The following is a 16,467-nucleotide window of genomic DNA, read 5'->3' on the forward strand; positions in this document are numbered from 1 at the left end:
GCCAGTTGTAGCCATGGGGTGGCCTACTTTAACAACCAGCTCCCAAAATTCTTTAAAAAATTATAACAAACGGCTCTCGTGAGCCCATGAGAGCCCCTCTCCAGCACACCACTGTGTATACTTATCCATTTATAGGCTTGTCAATTGTTTTTTTTTTTACCCCTAGGGAAGGCAGTGGCATAGCCAGGAATTTTTAACAGGGGGTGCATCTCCCATGCCCCCCCAATACTTTAAAATCATCTCCACTCCAGTCTTTGCCTGGGCAAAGACAGTGGCAGCAGCACTCATAGGTTACCTGTGGCCTGCACCAGGACTTCCTCTCAACTGTTCTGCCCTTCACAAAACAGGAAGTTGTGTCAGAAGTGGCGGGCCGGTTCAGAGAGAGAGTCCTGGTGCAGGCTGCCGGCAGCCTATGAGTGCCTCTCTCTGAACCGTCCTGCCCTTCACAGAACAGGAGGGCAGGACGGTTCAGAAAGAAAAGTCCCAGTGCAGGCCAAAGGCTGCTTATGAGTGCCACTACTGGTGCCTGGACGGACTGAAGCGAAGATGATTTTAAGGCGGGGGCCGGGTCTGGCAGGGGATACGTATGCAACACATGCACCTTGAATAAATATGCCACTGGGGGAAGGAGTATTTTTTCCTCCCCTATAAGTATGTGTCCTTTTCAATGCTATTTTTATTTGTTTGTATCACCATAAAGAACAGTGGTGCATGTTATCTAGTTGTTTGTATTTTGTTTGTATATGTTTCATTGGAGTTTTATTTTTGTTGCCTCTCTTATGCATAACCATTTAAATATTTATTTCATCATCTAGTTCACTTTATATGTCCGAATCTGATATCTCTTGTAAGTACCATAAGACCACATTAGGCATCCAGCTTGTTTACACAATTCACTCCTGCTTACCTACTTTAAAACAATTGCTTGAACAGTGTTCAGATTTTTGCCCCCTCTTTCGGCAGCTGAGCTCTTTAACTATGTATTGCATGCCCTTATCATTTGTATTACGTGCTTGGTTCATTCTCTGGGGGTTTTTTCACATAGGTTTCATACTATGGTTTGTGTACCTAATATATGCACATCTGGGTATGTCCTTTCTTGCATTAATACTTTTACTTTTTGTGACTGATTTAATTCATGAAGATTCATGATTCATGATTAACTAGTTTATATACCTTAGCCTTGAAAGCTTTTAATGTACTTTCATTCTTAAGTCTGGCTGCTGTAGTCTGAGCAGTCTGTAGTTTCCTTAGGATTTGTTCCCTGCAACCCGCATATCCATTGCAGTAATGTGTTAATACCATTGTTTGAATCATGTTACAAAAAGTTTCCCTCAGGAAGAATTGTTTTACCTGTTTGAGTTTCCACATTGTGTGGAACATTTTCTTTGTAATGGCGGTGGCTTGGTTCTTTAGCGTTAGATTGCTGTCAATAATAATGCCGAGGATTTTCAGGTTATCTGAGATTGGAAGAGTGTGTTCCAGGGTATGTATGGCTGTGGGGTAGTTTGTAAAATGCTGAGATGAAAGAATAAGGCAGTGTGTTTTTTCTTTATTACGTTTTAGTTTGAATGTCATAGCCCAGGTATCCATTAGGCTTAGGCTGTTTTTTATTATATTGGTGATTTCTGAAAGTTTCGATTTGAAAGGTATGTATATTGTGACATCATCCACATTCAGAAAAGGGTTAAGGCCTTGATTGAAAAGAGACTTGGCTAAGGGGGTCATCATTAGGTTGAAAAGGATGGGTGAGAGGTGATCCCTGAGGTACTCCACAGTCGATTTCCCAGGGTGGAGAGATGTTGGAGTTTGACTTTACTTGATATGACCTTTTGGTTAGGAACCCCTTGATCCATTTGAGTATATTCCCTCCGATTCCTATCCTGTCAAGTATACTTAGTAGTATATTGTGGTCTACCATACCAAATGTACTAGACATGTCGAATTGTAGTAGGAGAATGTTTTTACCTAGTGCAATTTCTTACTTGAATTTGGCAAGGAGAGATACCAATACAGTTTCTGTACTATGGAGGGGTCTGAAACCGGATTGTGATTCATGAAGTATTGAGAATTTGTCAATATACTCCGTGAGTTGTTTGGCTATGATACTTTCCATCAATTTGGTTGTCAGTGGGATGGATGCCACAGGATGATAGTTGGTGATATAATTTGGTTTCTTCTTGGTGTCTTTTGGTAATGGTGTAAGTAAAATGTTGCTTTTGTCAATGGGGAATAAGCCTTGTTGGAACATGTAGTTTAGATGGGATGTAAGATCTACAATGAATCGGTCAGATGGTGATTTCATTAAATAGTTGGGACATGTGTTGAGTTGACAATGAGCAGATGAGTTTTCTGGTTACCTGTGCAACTATTTTGTCTGTAGTCAGGGTGAAGTTTGACCAAGACTGATCTGCTGGATATTGTCCAGAGTGTGGGTCTAGTTCATCAAGGAAGGTATCAAGGTTAACGTTTTCATGAGACATGGTTTTGCTTATGTTGGAAATTTTTTCTTTAAAGTATTTGGCAAGTTCTTCTGCTGGTGGAATGTCGGTTTTTGACATGGTAATTGGTTTGGTGTCTAGTAGTTTGTCCAGTAGTTTGTATAATTTCTTCATGTCCTTGAAGTCAGTTTCAACTTGTGCTTTATAGTAATTCCGTTTGGATTTTTTAATCTCATTTTTGTATTTTCTTTGTGATTCTTTCCATGTGTTTAGTGTTTGGGCGTTTCTATTTTTTTCTCCACACTCTTTCAAGTCGTCTAGATATTGTTTTTAGATTTTTCAAATCGTCGTTGAACCAAGGTGTTTTGTTGGCTTTGTATGAGGTTTTTGTTCGTATAGGTGCTATTTCATTTAAAATGGAAATGCATCTCTTTTCCCATTCCACGAGGAAGTATTCAGAATCAGCTAAAACTGACCAGTTGTTGTCATATATCGATTGCCAAAATGTTTTTGCATCTACACAACCTCTTATATTGTTGTTTTTTCTTCTACTTGGTGATGTCCCTTCTTCAGCCAATGTAAGGTTAAATTTAGTTTGAAGTGATCGGACTATGGAATGTCCGACCATATATGTTCTGTTATTATGAAGTTTCAGTCTGTTGTAAATTTATGTACAAGTAAGTCAAGTGTGTGACCTTTTATGTGGGTAGTGTTCAAGTGTGGCCATTTGAAGTCCCACAACTGGAAGAATTCAATGCATTCTTGTACACCGTTTGCGTTTGGGTCTTCTAGGTGGAGGTTAATATCTCCTAAGACTAGTACATTTGAATTAGATGTACAAGTAGTTGATATGAAGTCCATGAAATTTGTCTGGGCATCGTTCCATTTACCTGGTGGTCTGTAGAATGACACAATTCAGATGGTCAGATAAGTTTTATGTTGAATCCTGATTGAGGCAATTTCGAGTTGAGATGTAATTGACTTTGCAGTGGTCTCAATGATGAAATGAGATCTGTAAATTAGGGCGATACCACCTCCTCTTTTTCCCCTCTCTGGTCCAATGTAGGATTTTGTATCCTGGTGGGCATAGGTCCAGGATTATGGGATCATTTTGGACATGTGTCCATGTTTCGTTGATGAACAGTAAATCAATGGCTTCCTTTGTGATCCAGTCTGTTAGTGTTTCTGTTTTGTTTACTGCGGATCTGGCATTAATGTAACCTATTTTAATTATATGGTATGATTCTACTATGTTTGAGATTGAGGTGACTTTTATTAGTTGTCATTTGTTTATTGGTTTAGATTTGTTAAATCCTTTTTCCCAGTTTGTACAATTTGATCGTAATCAGATGATTTTCTGTTGTAGGTTCTATTGTCGGTTTGATGGAAGTTGGTGCGTCTGGTTATTCGTGGTTGGTTGTGTAGTATGGGTATGATGTTATTGTCATTAAGAGGTGCGGCCATTGTTTGGATCAGAGTTATGGAGAAAATTCCTAAGAGTAATTTTACTGTGTTCATATTGGCTCCTGTAGCGGTGTATTGAGTGACTTCAGATGCTTTTTTTTTTAATTGTATATGTGTAAGAGTGTGAATGTGTGTGTTTGAGATATTGGGTATTTATAATTGTGATTATGAGCAGGAGTATAAGGTTGACTGTCTAAGATTTCGTTTCATAGAGAAAATGGGATCTCTAGTAAGCTGAATTGCTTAAGATTCTTCCAGAGATTTATGTTGATTTATCTAGTTGGCGGCTGTCTGTGTAAAGTGTGTTGTTCTCTACCAAAACGCCTGAAATCTATGAATAGCCATCTAGAATTCTGAAAAAACCTAAAAACTTATCTGTTCAAGAAGGCATACCCCACAGTATCTGACATAAATACCGAATAATGAAATATGGCATTTTAATCAGGAAACGGACAGTTTTCAACCCCGACGTATGATCACACCCTAACATTTTGTCTGAATCACCCCAACCTATTTACCGATACTTCTTTACTGTACTTGTCACTGTAATAGTACCCCTATACTGTATTTGTTCACACCGGAGTCTGTAACCACCTCTCCGGAATTATGTAAGCCACTTTGAGCCTACTAATAAGTGGGAAAAGGTGGGATACAAATAAATAAAAATAAATAAATTTAAATTGATTCGTATATGTAGCTGTCTTGTTTTATATATTTATTTATTTATTCATTTATATATTACTATCTCAGTAAAGTTAGCTTTTTAATGTATGTGTGTCTTATATTTATGCTTGTTCATATATGTACTTATTGTTTATTATGTAGATTTATTTTTGGACTCCTGATGCAGGCAGTATGGCCAAAACATGGCCTGTGTCAAGTTTCCTAAGCAGTTAAGTGTGTTCTTAAGTATTTCATATGATCTGTTGCTAATAAAGGACTCCTCCTCTGAAGATACTTTTGGCTGCACACTGGTTCTTTAGTCATCTCCACTGTCCCCCTTGCTGTGCTTCAAGATATGGAGATTTGTCCCTCTTTGCTTCATTCGCTATGCATTTTGTACCACCACTGCAGAGGCGCTAGACGTTTTTCTATGCAGGTGCTGCAGGGACACCTGGGATGCCAAAGGGACTTCGTGGACGCTGTGTGCTTGTCCCTTGAGGGCAGGGCATGTTGCTGTGGGCCTCTATGGGATGTTTTCTGTTTCATGAGCACCCTTTGGTACACTTTTTAAAAATTTGTATATTTTACATTCACACATTCTGAGACATCATCGTTGATGTGCTGCATGTTTTTGATGGCCTTTTCTATGTCTCGGTCAGGAGGCGGAGAGATGTGAATTTTATAATAGGCTTAAGATGTTCAGTCCTGCATTTGTAAAATATGTCACAGGTGCTAAATGTTTTGACAAAAACATCTATATTCCAACATCCTTGACTTTTCTAAAATGGCGCTGTGTGTATGTTTTTACTGTTATGACTTATGTAATGGCTCTGATACAGCCTTTCTTAGTGAAACATGGCCACATTGGGATTTTTATGAGAGTCTACCCTCACTGTGTGCAGCAATAAATTGATTTCAAGATTGATGTGGTTTTGTGTTCTTTGTGATCTGCTGTGTTTGCTGTTCTCCTGGAATCTTGCAGATTCAAGCCCCTCTTCTGTTGTGGAAAGAAATCCACAGACCAGCCAGCAACAACAGTTTTCAGTTCTGATTTGTTAAGAAAATAATCAGTTTTGCACCTTCCAAAGTCACATCATTTGATTCTTTTCCCTAAGATCTGTAACAGTTCCCTTCTGAAACTACATACCATCTGTGTTATTTTATTCAGTATTTGAAATTCTTTCAGCCTGCAGAAATTTCAGTTTCACAAAATGCCGTGCATTATTGTTGTAGAGACATTTCCATTCAGTTTCACAAGTCAGGTCACACAATGCAGCCCTTAGGGACAATGCATGGTAGTCTATTACTAAACTACAGCATTTTTTGCAAAAAATATGTGCTGTTAGGATAAAAACAGTTAAGTGGGCTATATAACTATGGTACTCTGTGGCCGACCTGGATGTTCTATGGCTCCCTCATTAACAAAATAACTTCCATAGACAGGGACAGTGGAATAAAATGAATGGTTTTTAACCCCTTTAGAAGCATCTCCACATATAAAGAGCAGCATTTACATGTGTGGGTGATATACACATGTAAATGGTGATTTCAGAAAGCTGCTGTTTACACATGGTAATCCACACCAAACAGAGGGGGGTCTTTTACTAAAGCTTAGCTAGTTAGCTGCAGCAGAGCCTATTTTGTTCCTATTTATTTATTTGGATTTTGCTCACACCTTTTTCAGTAGTAGCTCAAGGTGAGTTACATTCAGATACTCTGGATATTTCTGTCCCAGGAGGGCTCACAATCTAAGTTTGTTCCTGAGGCAATGGAGGGTTAAGTGACTAGACCAAGATCACAAGGAGCAGCAGATTTGAAGTGGCCACCTCTGGATTACAAGACTGGTGTTCTAACCACTAGGCCACTCCTCCACTCCTATAGGCCCTGCTGTAGATACAGTGGGGGAAATAAGTATTTGATCCCTTGCTGATTTTGTAAGTTTGCCCACTGACAAAGACATGAGCAGCCCATAATTGAAGGGTAGGTTATTGGTAACAGTGAGAGATAGCACATCACAAATTAAATCCGGAAAATCACATTGTGGAAAGTATATGAATTTATTTGCATTCTGCAGAGGGAAATAAGTATTTAATCCCTCTGGCAAACAAGACCTAATACTTGGTGGCAAAACCCTTGTTGGCAAGCACAGCGGTCAGACGTCTTCTGTAGTTGATGATGAGGTTTGCACACATGTCAGGAGGAATTTTGGTCCACTCCTCTTTGCAGATCATCTCTAAATCATTAAGAGTTCTGGGCTGTCGCTTGGCAACTCGCAGCTTCAGCTCCCTCCATAAGTTTTCAATGGGATTAAGGTCTGGTGACTGGCTAGGCCACTCCATGACCCTAATGTGCTTCTTCCTGAGCCACTCCTTTGTTGCCTTGGCTGTATGTTTTGGGTCATTGTCGTGCTGGAAGACCCAGCCACGACCCATTTTTAAGGCCCTGGCGGAGGGAAGGAGGTTGTCACTCAGAATTGTACGGTACATGGCCCCATCCATTCTCCCATTGATGCGGTGAAGTAGTCCTGTGCCCTTAGCAGAGAAACACCCCCAAAACATAACATTTCCACCTCCATGCTTGACAGTGGGGACGGTGTTCTTTGGGTCATAGGCAGCATTTCTCTTCCTCCAAACACGGCGAGTTGAGTTCATGCCAAAGAGCTCAATTTTTGTCTCATCTGACCACAGCACCTTCTCCCAATCACTCTCGGCATCATCCAGGTGTTCACTGGCAAACTTCAGACGGGCCGTCACATGTGCCTTCCGGAGCAGGGGGACCTTGCGGGCACTGCAGGATTGCAATCCGTTATGTCGTAATGTGTTACCAATGGTTTTCGTGGTGACAGTGGTCCCAGCTGCCTTGAGATCATTGACAAGTTCCCCCCTTGTAGTTGTAGGCTGATTTCTAACCTTCCTCATGATCAAGGATACCCCACGAGGTGAGATTTTGCGTGGAGCCCCAGATCTTTGTCGATTGACAGTCATTTTGTACTTCTTCCATTTTCTTACTATGGCACCAACAGTTGTCTCCTTCTCGCCCAGCGTCTTACTGATGGTTTTGTAGCCCATTCCAGCCTTGTGCAGGTGTATGATCTTGTCCCTGACATCCTTAGACAGCTCCTTGCTCTTGGCCATTTTGTAGAGGTTAGAGTCTGACTGATTCACTGAGTCTGTGGACAGGTGTCTTTCATACAGGTGACCATTGCCGACAGCTGTCTGTCATGCAGGTAACGAGTTGATTTGGAGCATCTACCTGGTCTGTAGGGGCCAGATCTCTTACTGGTTGGTGGGGGATCAAATACTTATTTCCCTCTGCAGAATGCAAATAAATTCATATACTTTCCACAATGTGATTTTCCGGATTTAATTTGTGATGTGCTATCTCTCACTGTTACCAATAACCTACCCTTCAATTATGGGCTGCTCATGTCTTTGTCAGTGGGCAAACTTACAAAATCAGCAAGGGATCAAATACTTATTTCCCCCACTGTAACTCAAGCTAGACTTTAGTAAAAGACCCCCAGAGATTCCAAGGGGATGGGGTTTGGGTGTGGCTTGGCTAGGCCAAAAATCTACATATGTATTCTCCATCTTATAATAGGAGTAGAAATATATGGGAAAAAGTTCCACATTTATTTATTGGGCTTTATTAATCACCTTTGTGAAGAGATTCATCCAAGGCAGTGAGCAGCAGATACAATGTAACATAAAACTTATAACTTTATTAACAGCATAAAAATGGCCATATATTTAAGCATAAATAGGGTTACCATATGGCTCCAGAAAAAGGAGGACGGATTGAGCCAGCCGGGTTTTACTTCCATTGAAAGCAACGCCATGTTCAACCCTCGCTCATGAAAAAGCCAGTAACAAGGAAAGTGGCTGCATGTACTACTACTACTACTTAACATTTTTAGAGCGCTACAAGGGTTATGCAGCGCTGTACAGATTAAGAAAAGGACAGTCCCTGCTCCAAGGAGCTTACAATCTAATGGTCAAAATGTCAAGTAGGGGCAGGCCAGATTTCCTGAATAGAGGTAAGGTGGTTAGGTGTCGAAGGCAACATTGAAGAGGTGGGCTTTTAGCAAGGCTTTGAAGATGGGCAGGGAGGGGGCCTGGCATATGGGCTCAGGGAGTTTGTTCCAGGAATGGGGTGAGGCGAGGCAGAAAGGGCGGAGCCTGGAGTTGGCGGTGGTGGAGAAGGGTACCGACAGGAGGGATTTATCTTGACAGGCTACATCCTTCTTCTCTATCATTTGGGGTTCACTCCACTGTAGTATTTGAACCACATGGCTCTCTACAGTGTTCTATATGGTTCAAGTACATCAATCGCCCCCCCCCCCCCAAAGAGGTGGAGGAGGAAGAAGAAGCCTGACATGTAGCTGCTTTTCTCCTCATCAGCTTTTACAGATTAGGCTTCGAAACTAAGGTAAATGTTAGAAGCAGTTCATCCCACTGTGAGGCTTCTGCAGCAGTTGGGGGAGGGAGGGGAATAGGGAAAGAGAGGCTAAACTTGGGGAATGTGTGGGGAGGGTTGTGAGAGAAGAGAAAGTTGGAGGGGTGTGGCCCTGGGGAGGTGGAATGTGCTTTAGGAAGGCAAAAAGGGTAGTGTGTACTGGGGGGAAGGTTGTGCCTGAGAGGAGAAGGGGGAGCAGGAGGGGTATGTACCTTTGAGGAGGGGGGGTGTAGAGCAGGAGGTAGTGTACATGAGGTAGAAAGGCAAGCTCGGAGTAGGTGCAGGGAGGTAGAGAGAGCTGGGGAGTGCCACAGCAGGATTCTAAAAAGAAAAGCTATGGGGTGCATTGGTATTAAAAAAGAGCTGTGGAGGGGCATTTGCCATATAGCGTCTAAATCCGATGTTGGACATTTTGTAAAAAAACATCCAAAAATCCAGTAGCAAACATGGCCATTTTTATACCTGAAAAACGTCCAACTTTTTTTTTTCCCTCCAAAATGTCCGTTTGCTAGACGTTTTTATGTTCAGTGCATCTATCTTGTAGGACCATTTCTGAGAAAAAAAAATGTCCAAGGGAAAAATGTACAAAAACAAGCCACTGGGATTTATGAGGAGTCAGCATTCTTAGTAGAATGGCCACATAGAGATCCCAGCAAATAAGTGGAGCACCCTAGAGGGCACTGCAGTGGACTTCACATAAAAGGTGTCAGGTACACATCTCATCGTTACCTCCTTATATTGTATAGTGAGTATAGCAGTAAATCAGTGGTAACAAAAAAAATCTTCGGACAATTTATCGCGGATGGGGGAGCAAAACTTTTTACTATCTCACGAGAATGGTTAAAAACCCCATGATTACCCCTCTCATGTGACTGGCACCTTGCTCCCTTCCTTTCACTCTGTGTCTTCCTCCCCCCTCCCATTGCTGTGCCTCTACCTTACTGATATGCTATACAGATTCCTACTGGACTGCTCTGGGGCCTTTCCTCTGCCAGGTCCCAACTTCTGATCTAACTTCCTGTTTTGTGGGACCCAGCAGAGGGAAGGCCTCAGAGCAGACTTGTAGGAATAAGTACATAAGTACATAAGTAATGCCATACTGGGAAAAGACCAAGGGTCCATCGAGCCCAGCATCTTGTCCACGACAGCGGCCAATCCAGGCCAAGGGCACCTGGCAAGCTTCCCAACGTACAAACATTCTATACATGTTTATTTATTTATTTATTTATTTATTGCATTTCTATCCCACATTTTGTTATTCCTGGGATTTTGGATTTTTCCAAGTCCGTTTAGTAGCGGTTTATGGACTTGTCCTTTAGGAAACCGTCCAACCCCCTTTTAAACTCTGCTAAGCTAACCGCCTTCACCACATTTTCCGGCAATGAATTCCAGAGTTTAATTACACGTTGGGTGAAGAAAAGGTTTCTCCGATTTGTTTTAAATTTACTACACTGTAGTTTAATCGCATGCCCCCTAGTCCTAGTATTTTTGGAAAGCGTGAACAGACGCTTCACATCCACCTGTTCCACTCCACTCATTATTTTATATACCTCTATCATGTCTCCCCTCAGCCGTCTCTTCTCCAAGCTGAATAGCCCTAGCCTCCTTAGTCTTTCTTCATAGGGAAGTCGTCCCATCCCCGCTATCATTTTAGTCGCCCTTCGCTGCACCTTTTCCAATTCTACTATATCTTTCTTGAGATGCGGTGACCAGAATCATTGGACCCGAGATGGGGAGGCTGGAGGGAAGGCAGAGATGTGTTGGACCTGTGGGGGATAGAGATGCTGGTCACATGGGGGGCTAAAGGAAAGAATTAGAGATGCTGAACCCATGGGGGGGCTGCAGGGAAGGCAGAGAGGTGCTGGACCGACGGGATTTGCTAGAGGGATGGTAGAGAGGCACTAGACCCACGGGGGGGGGGGGGGGCTGGACGGAAAGCAGAGAGGGGTCTGGACCCTTGTGGAAGGCTCAAGGGAAGGCAGAGTGGTTCTGGACCCTTGGGGGGCTGGAGGGAAGGAAGAAAAGTGCTGGACCTACAAGGGGAATGGGAGAAAAGGGAAAGAGCGATGCTGAACCAAGGGGATGAAGGAAGAGGGAGTCAAATACTGAGCACACAGCGAAAAAGAGAAAGGGAAAGCAGATGAGCCAGATGCTGGGGGGGAAGGAAGAGAGAGGGAGTGAAGCTGGATGGGGTGGGGTCAGAGAGGAGAGAGACACATTGGTGTGAGGGAGGGGGGAGAAGATGGACACAGGGCGGTATACAGAAACAGAAGGGAGATAATGGGCATGGAGGGGAGAATAGGGACAGGGACACAAAAGGGGAGATGGTGCATGGAAATGGTATATGGACACAGAGGGGCAATGCCAGACATGGGAGTGTTTTATGGACACAGACGGAAGATGCTAGATATGGGGGAGAATAGGAACACAGAAGGGAGATGCTGGACGAGGGGGGGGCATAAGGACATAGAGGAATGATGCTGGATACAAGGAGGGGATAGGGAAATAGGGCCTAATATTCAGCCAGTGGGAGGCATCCCACATAAGTGCCGTGGTTAGTGCTAACCCCAGTGCCAGACTGTTTCCAGTGACCAGTACTGAATATCCGGTTTCATTTTTGGCGGACAGAATTAAACCGCTATTCAGTGCTAAGTTCCTAGCAGTTAGATAGAACTGCTTAACCCAGAGCTGAGTATTGATGCTAACCTGCTATAGCATGCAATATAGCCGGTTAGTCGCTATATGCTTACTGCGAATATTCAATAGAGATAACTGGCTATCACCCGCTGAATATTAGCAGTTAGCTAGTTTCCAGAACAGGAAATGAGGGCGGGGCCAGAGGCAGAGCTCAGACAGATGCGAAGGCAGTGTGAATCGCCGCTCGCCTTCAATGCTGATGCCGGACCCCGAGGTAACAATTTTTAAATTAGAGCCGGCACGCAAGAAGGCGAGGGACTGCCGGAGGACTGGTCCTGCTTGCACTTCGAGGGAGGGAGGCGCGGGGGCGTTGAACTCGGAGGAGAGGGGGGCCGTGGAACTCGGAGGGGAGTGGAGGGAGGGAGGGGGCGTCCTGCAACTTGAAGAGGAGGGGGGCGTTCTGCAGCTGGAAGAGGAGGGGGGCCTCCAACTCGAGGGGAAGGGGGCCGTGGGACTCGAAGAGCAGGGGAGGGGGCCTGGAACTCGGAGACGGAGGGAGGGAGGCTGGAACTCGGACAACAGGGAGGGACAGACAGAGGGAGGGAGGGGGCCATGGAACTCGGAGGGGAGGGGGGCTGGAACTCGGACGACAGACAGGGAGAGAGGGAGGTAGGGAGGGGGGCGTGGAACCTTGCTAGCGCCCATTTCATTCCTCTACGAAACGGGCCTCTTTTACTAGTATATATATAAATTGTTCTACAGTGCTATTAAATGTGTATATTTCATGTTAGTCTTATTACTAGGTTTACCTCATTGATAGTATTTATGCTAAGAGTATATCACTTCAGTAAGGACATTTTTTTCAAAATCATGTAATAGAAAACAAAAGCACTTATACAGCCAGACAAGCTACAAGGTAACGCTAAACTCTTTAATAGCACAAATATACTGAAGCCTCTTACTTCATAGGTATAGTAAATTAGGAATAAAGTCTGTTGAGATTCAGATGCAATCTGTATGCGGGCCTGCTGCTGACAGGCTCCACAGTCACAGTGTGCACAGCTTAGCTGCAGTTACCTGTTCTGGCTCAGCTCAGGCCAGGCCTCAAGAAACAAGATTCAAGACAAAGCTTGACCTACCTTAGTCAGGTTTCTGACAGATTACATATATGTAGTAGAGGCATACACTGTAGAGCTGCTTCTGTCTTCCCATGGCCTCCCTGGCTTGACTTCTCAGGGGTTTTATTTGGCTTCTTGAACCACCACCTCCTGCTCTGCCCTAGCTGGATCCATACCCTTACCCTCTCTCTGCTCTGTACTGAAGGACCTAGTTTCTTAATGAGGCTCTGAAGGAGTGTTGTTAAGGGGAACTGGCAATTTCCTATACACTCCATCACAATAGCCTAGGTTCTGGGGATATTAGAAACTTTGTCCTGTGGTGGAGGAGGTCCCATGGGGGGAGGGGTGGCAGGGGGCTTTGCCATGTTGAGGGGGGGGGGGGGGGGGTGAGGGAGGAAAGGAAGGGAACCATAGGAAGCACCACTGCCTCCAAGTTTCTGTGAAGTGAATAAGAAGGAGTGCCTTGAATGGAATATTAGCACAACTCTGCAAGTTCACCGAGGATTCATGAACTTGCAGTGTAGGACAATAGAGTCATTGCTTTGCCCTATGTTTTAATGTTCAAATATGTTCTATAATAGAACTGTTCATGAAGATTTGCTTTCATTTCTGCTTCAGTATCTGTAAGCACATTTCTAGGGCCAGCATAAAATAAGAAAAAAATTAAGTATTAACAGTCTGCAGTATCAAGAATACTCTGGATCCACATGATTCTTTAAGAAGCATAATTTTTATTTTCCCATTTACTTCTAGTCTTTAGCATCAAAAGTGTCTCAACTACAACATGAAAAATTGGATCAGAAGCCCTGGGCATGGCAAAACACTGAAGGAGAGGATAATCAGAAGCACAGGTACAAGGCACAGAGAGGGATGTGCATTTTTAGTATGCATTTGGTCTGTGTGGACATCTAAAAAAGTTTCATGCAGAGAAATTGATGGTACACATGCATACCTATGAATCAACATATGTACAATTGAATTTCAAGCACACAAAAGTTCTAGCATGCATAACATGAATGCAATAAACAAGAATCAGCCGATATTCAGTGCCAGCACCTACATAGCTAAAGGACCAAAGTTAGGACTGCTTTGTATGCAGTCCTATTTGGTCACTTAGCTATGCGGGCACTGGCACTGCGTATTGCAGGCACCTGCCTAACTGCCAGCTCCTCCCCGACTCCGCCTTCTGAACAACCCTCTCCGGCCTACTTTAAAAAATGGCCAGTCAGAGCCAATATTCAGGAGTCTTTCCTGCCCACTTAAATTGTTTTGAATATTAACCTCAACATTTGTTGTATATTATGATAGTGACAAGAGGTTGGATTTTGGATATAATTACTTTCCTATGTAAACACAAGCTTAAATTAAATTTCATTTTAGGTGCAGCAGGGATCTTCCTGCCCAGAGGGCTTACAGTCTGAGCCCATACCTGAGTCAATAGAGGGTGAACTACCTTGTCCAATGTCACAAGGAGAGTCAGTGGGAAAAGCGAAGATATTTACCTGTAGCAGGTATTCTCCGAGGACAGAAGCTGATTGTTTTCACATGTGGGTCGACGTCCATGGCGGCCCAGGAATCGGAAATTTTGCAAGCATAATAAACAAAAGGTTTTGCCAGAGAGTTCTGGCGCGTGAATCGCACTCACCACGCATGCGCGGATGACTTCCCACCCTTCATGCGAGCGTGCTACCTCAGTTTAATCAAAAAGCATAAAAATAAACAAACAAACAACAACAACTCCAAAGGGGAGGAGGGCGGGTTTGTGAGAACAATCAGCCTGCTGTCCTCGGAGAATACCTGCTACAGGTTAGTATCTTCGCTTTCTCCGAGGACAAGCAGGCTGCTTGTTCTCACATGTGGGGTATCCCTAGCAACCAGGCTCACTCAAAACAATGAACATTGGTCAATTGGGCCTCGCAACGGCGAGGGCATAACATAGATTGACCTGAAACCATAAACAACTAACTGAGAGTGCAGCCTGGAACAGAACAAAAATGGGTGTGGGGGGTGGAGTTGGATCCTAAACTCCGAACAGATTCTGCAGCACCGACTGCCCAAACCAACTGTCGTGCCGGGTATCCTGCTGAAGGCAGTAGTGAGATGTGAATGTGTGGACTGATGACCACGTTGCAGCCTTGCAAATCTCCTCAATGGAGGCTGACTTTAGGTGAGCCACTGACGCAGCCATGGCTCTAACATTATGAGACGTGACATGGCCCTCTAGAGTCAGCCCAGCTTGGGCATAAGTGAAGGAAATGCAATCTGCTAGCCAATTGGAGATTGTGTGTTTTCCTATGGCGACTCCCCTCCTGTTGGGATCGAAAGAAACAAACAACTGGGCGGACTGTCTGAAGGGCTTTGTCTGCTCCACGCAAAAGGCCAATGCTCTCTTGCAGGGCGGGTATGAGGACGGGTAAAGAACGTTGGCAAGACAATTGACTGGTTCAGATGGAACTCTGACACCACCTTCGGCAGGAACTACTCTGTTGTGATGAAACGTGATATAAGGTGCATGCACCACCAGGGCCTGAAGCTCACTGACCCTACGAGCTGAAGTAGCAGCCACCAAGAAAATGACCTTCCAGGTCAGATGGCAGGAATTCAGTGGCTCAAAAGGAGCTTTCATCAGCTGAGTGAGAACGACGTTGAAATCCCATGACACTGGTGGGGGTTTGAAAGGGGGCTTTGGGAAAAGCAAACCTCTCATAAAGCGAGCAACTAAAGGCTGTCCAGAGATAGGCTTACCCTCTACACGGCGATGAAAAGCACTAATCGCACTAAGATGAACTTTTACGGAGTTGGTCTTGAGACCAGACTCTGACAAGTGTACTACTACTACTATTTAACATTTCTAGAGCGCTACAAAGTGTACGCAGCGCTGTACAAACACAGAAGAAAGACAGTCCCTGCTCAAAGAGCTTACAATCTAATAGACAAAAAGTAAAGCATTTAAATTTAAAATATTTAAGCAGTCAAGCACAAGAGAACAGTCACAGAAGGACAGAAGATGTTGAAGGGTGGTCAGTGTGATTAGGTGTAACTCTGGTTGGAGTAGTGGGAGAAGGTGATAGAAGAATAGAAGTGTAGAAGGTATTCAAGCAGGGTCTGTGTAGGACAAGAAAGAGGATCTAGGGCCTTGCTGTCACACCAGATGGCAGACCTTCTCCATTTGAAAGAGTAACACCTCTTCGTGGAATCATGTGTAGGCGTGCCATGGGAGTCACATGAACTGTGGAAGCCTCAACATCTGCCAAGCCGTGACCTGTTGAGACGCTTGAGCTATGGACACCAGGGACAGGAGGTTGCCTGCCCTTGCTAAGGGAAGATAAGCTCGAACTGTCTTTGTGTTCAACAGGGCTCCAATGAATTCCAACTTTTGAACTGGGGTGAGATGGGACTTGGGGTAATTGATCAGGAACACCAGTAGTTCTAGCACCTGAATAGTCATTCGCATGGACTGCTGAGCACCTGCCTTTGAGGTGCTCTTCACCAGCCAATCGTTGAGATAAGGGAACACATGTACTCCTAGTCTGAGATGCTGCGACTACCACTAGGCACTTTGTGAATACTCTGGGCGCAGACACCAGACCAAAAGGCAGCACACAGTACTGAAAGTGCTGAGTTCCCAGCCGAAATCGAAGATACTTTCTGTGAGCTGGAAGTATTGAGATGTGTGTAAAAGCATCTTT

At 44.0% G+C, this 16,467-nt stretch overlaps 1 protein-coding gene across 2 annotated transcripts in view; it reads left to right on the forward strand.

Annotated features, from left to right (window-relative positions):
* Positions 1–16,467, forward strand: part of LOC115463743 (TNFAIP3-interacting protein 3-like) — a 152,224-nt gene that overhangs the window by 56,629 nt on the left and 79,128 nt on the right. For both annotated transcript variants that reach the window (XM_030194486.1, XM_030194487.1), the window contains exon 4: positions 13,532–13,629. In XM_030194486.1, the coding sequence (XP_030050346.1) occupies positions 13,532–13,629 (98 nt within the window). The remainder of the gene's footprint in view (positions 1–13,531; positions 13,630–16,467) is intronic.

The sequence above is a fragment of the Microcaecilia unicolor genome, chromosome 2, assembly GCF_901765095.1.
Source record: "Microcaecilia unicolor chromosome 2, aMicUni1.1, whole genome shotgun sequence".
NCBI lineage: Eukaryota > Metazoa > Chordata > Amphibia > Gymnophiona > Siphonopidae > Microcaecilia > Microcaecilia unicolor.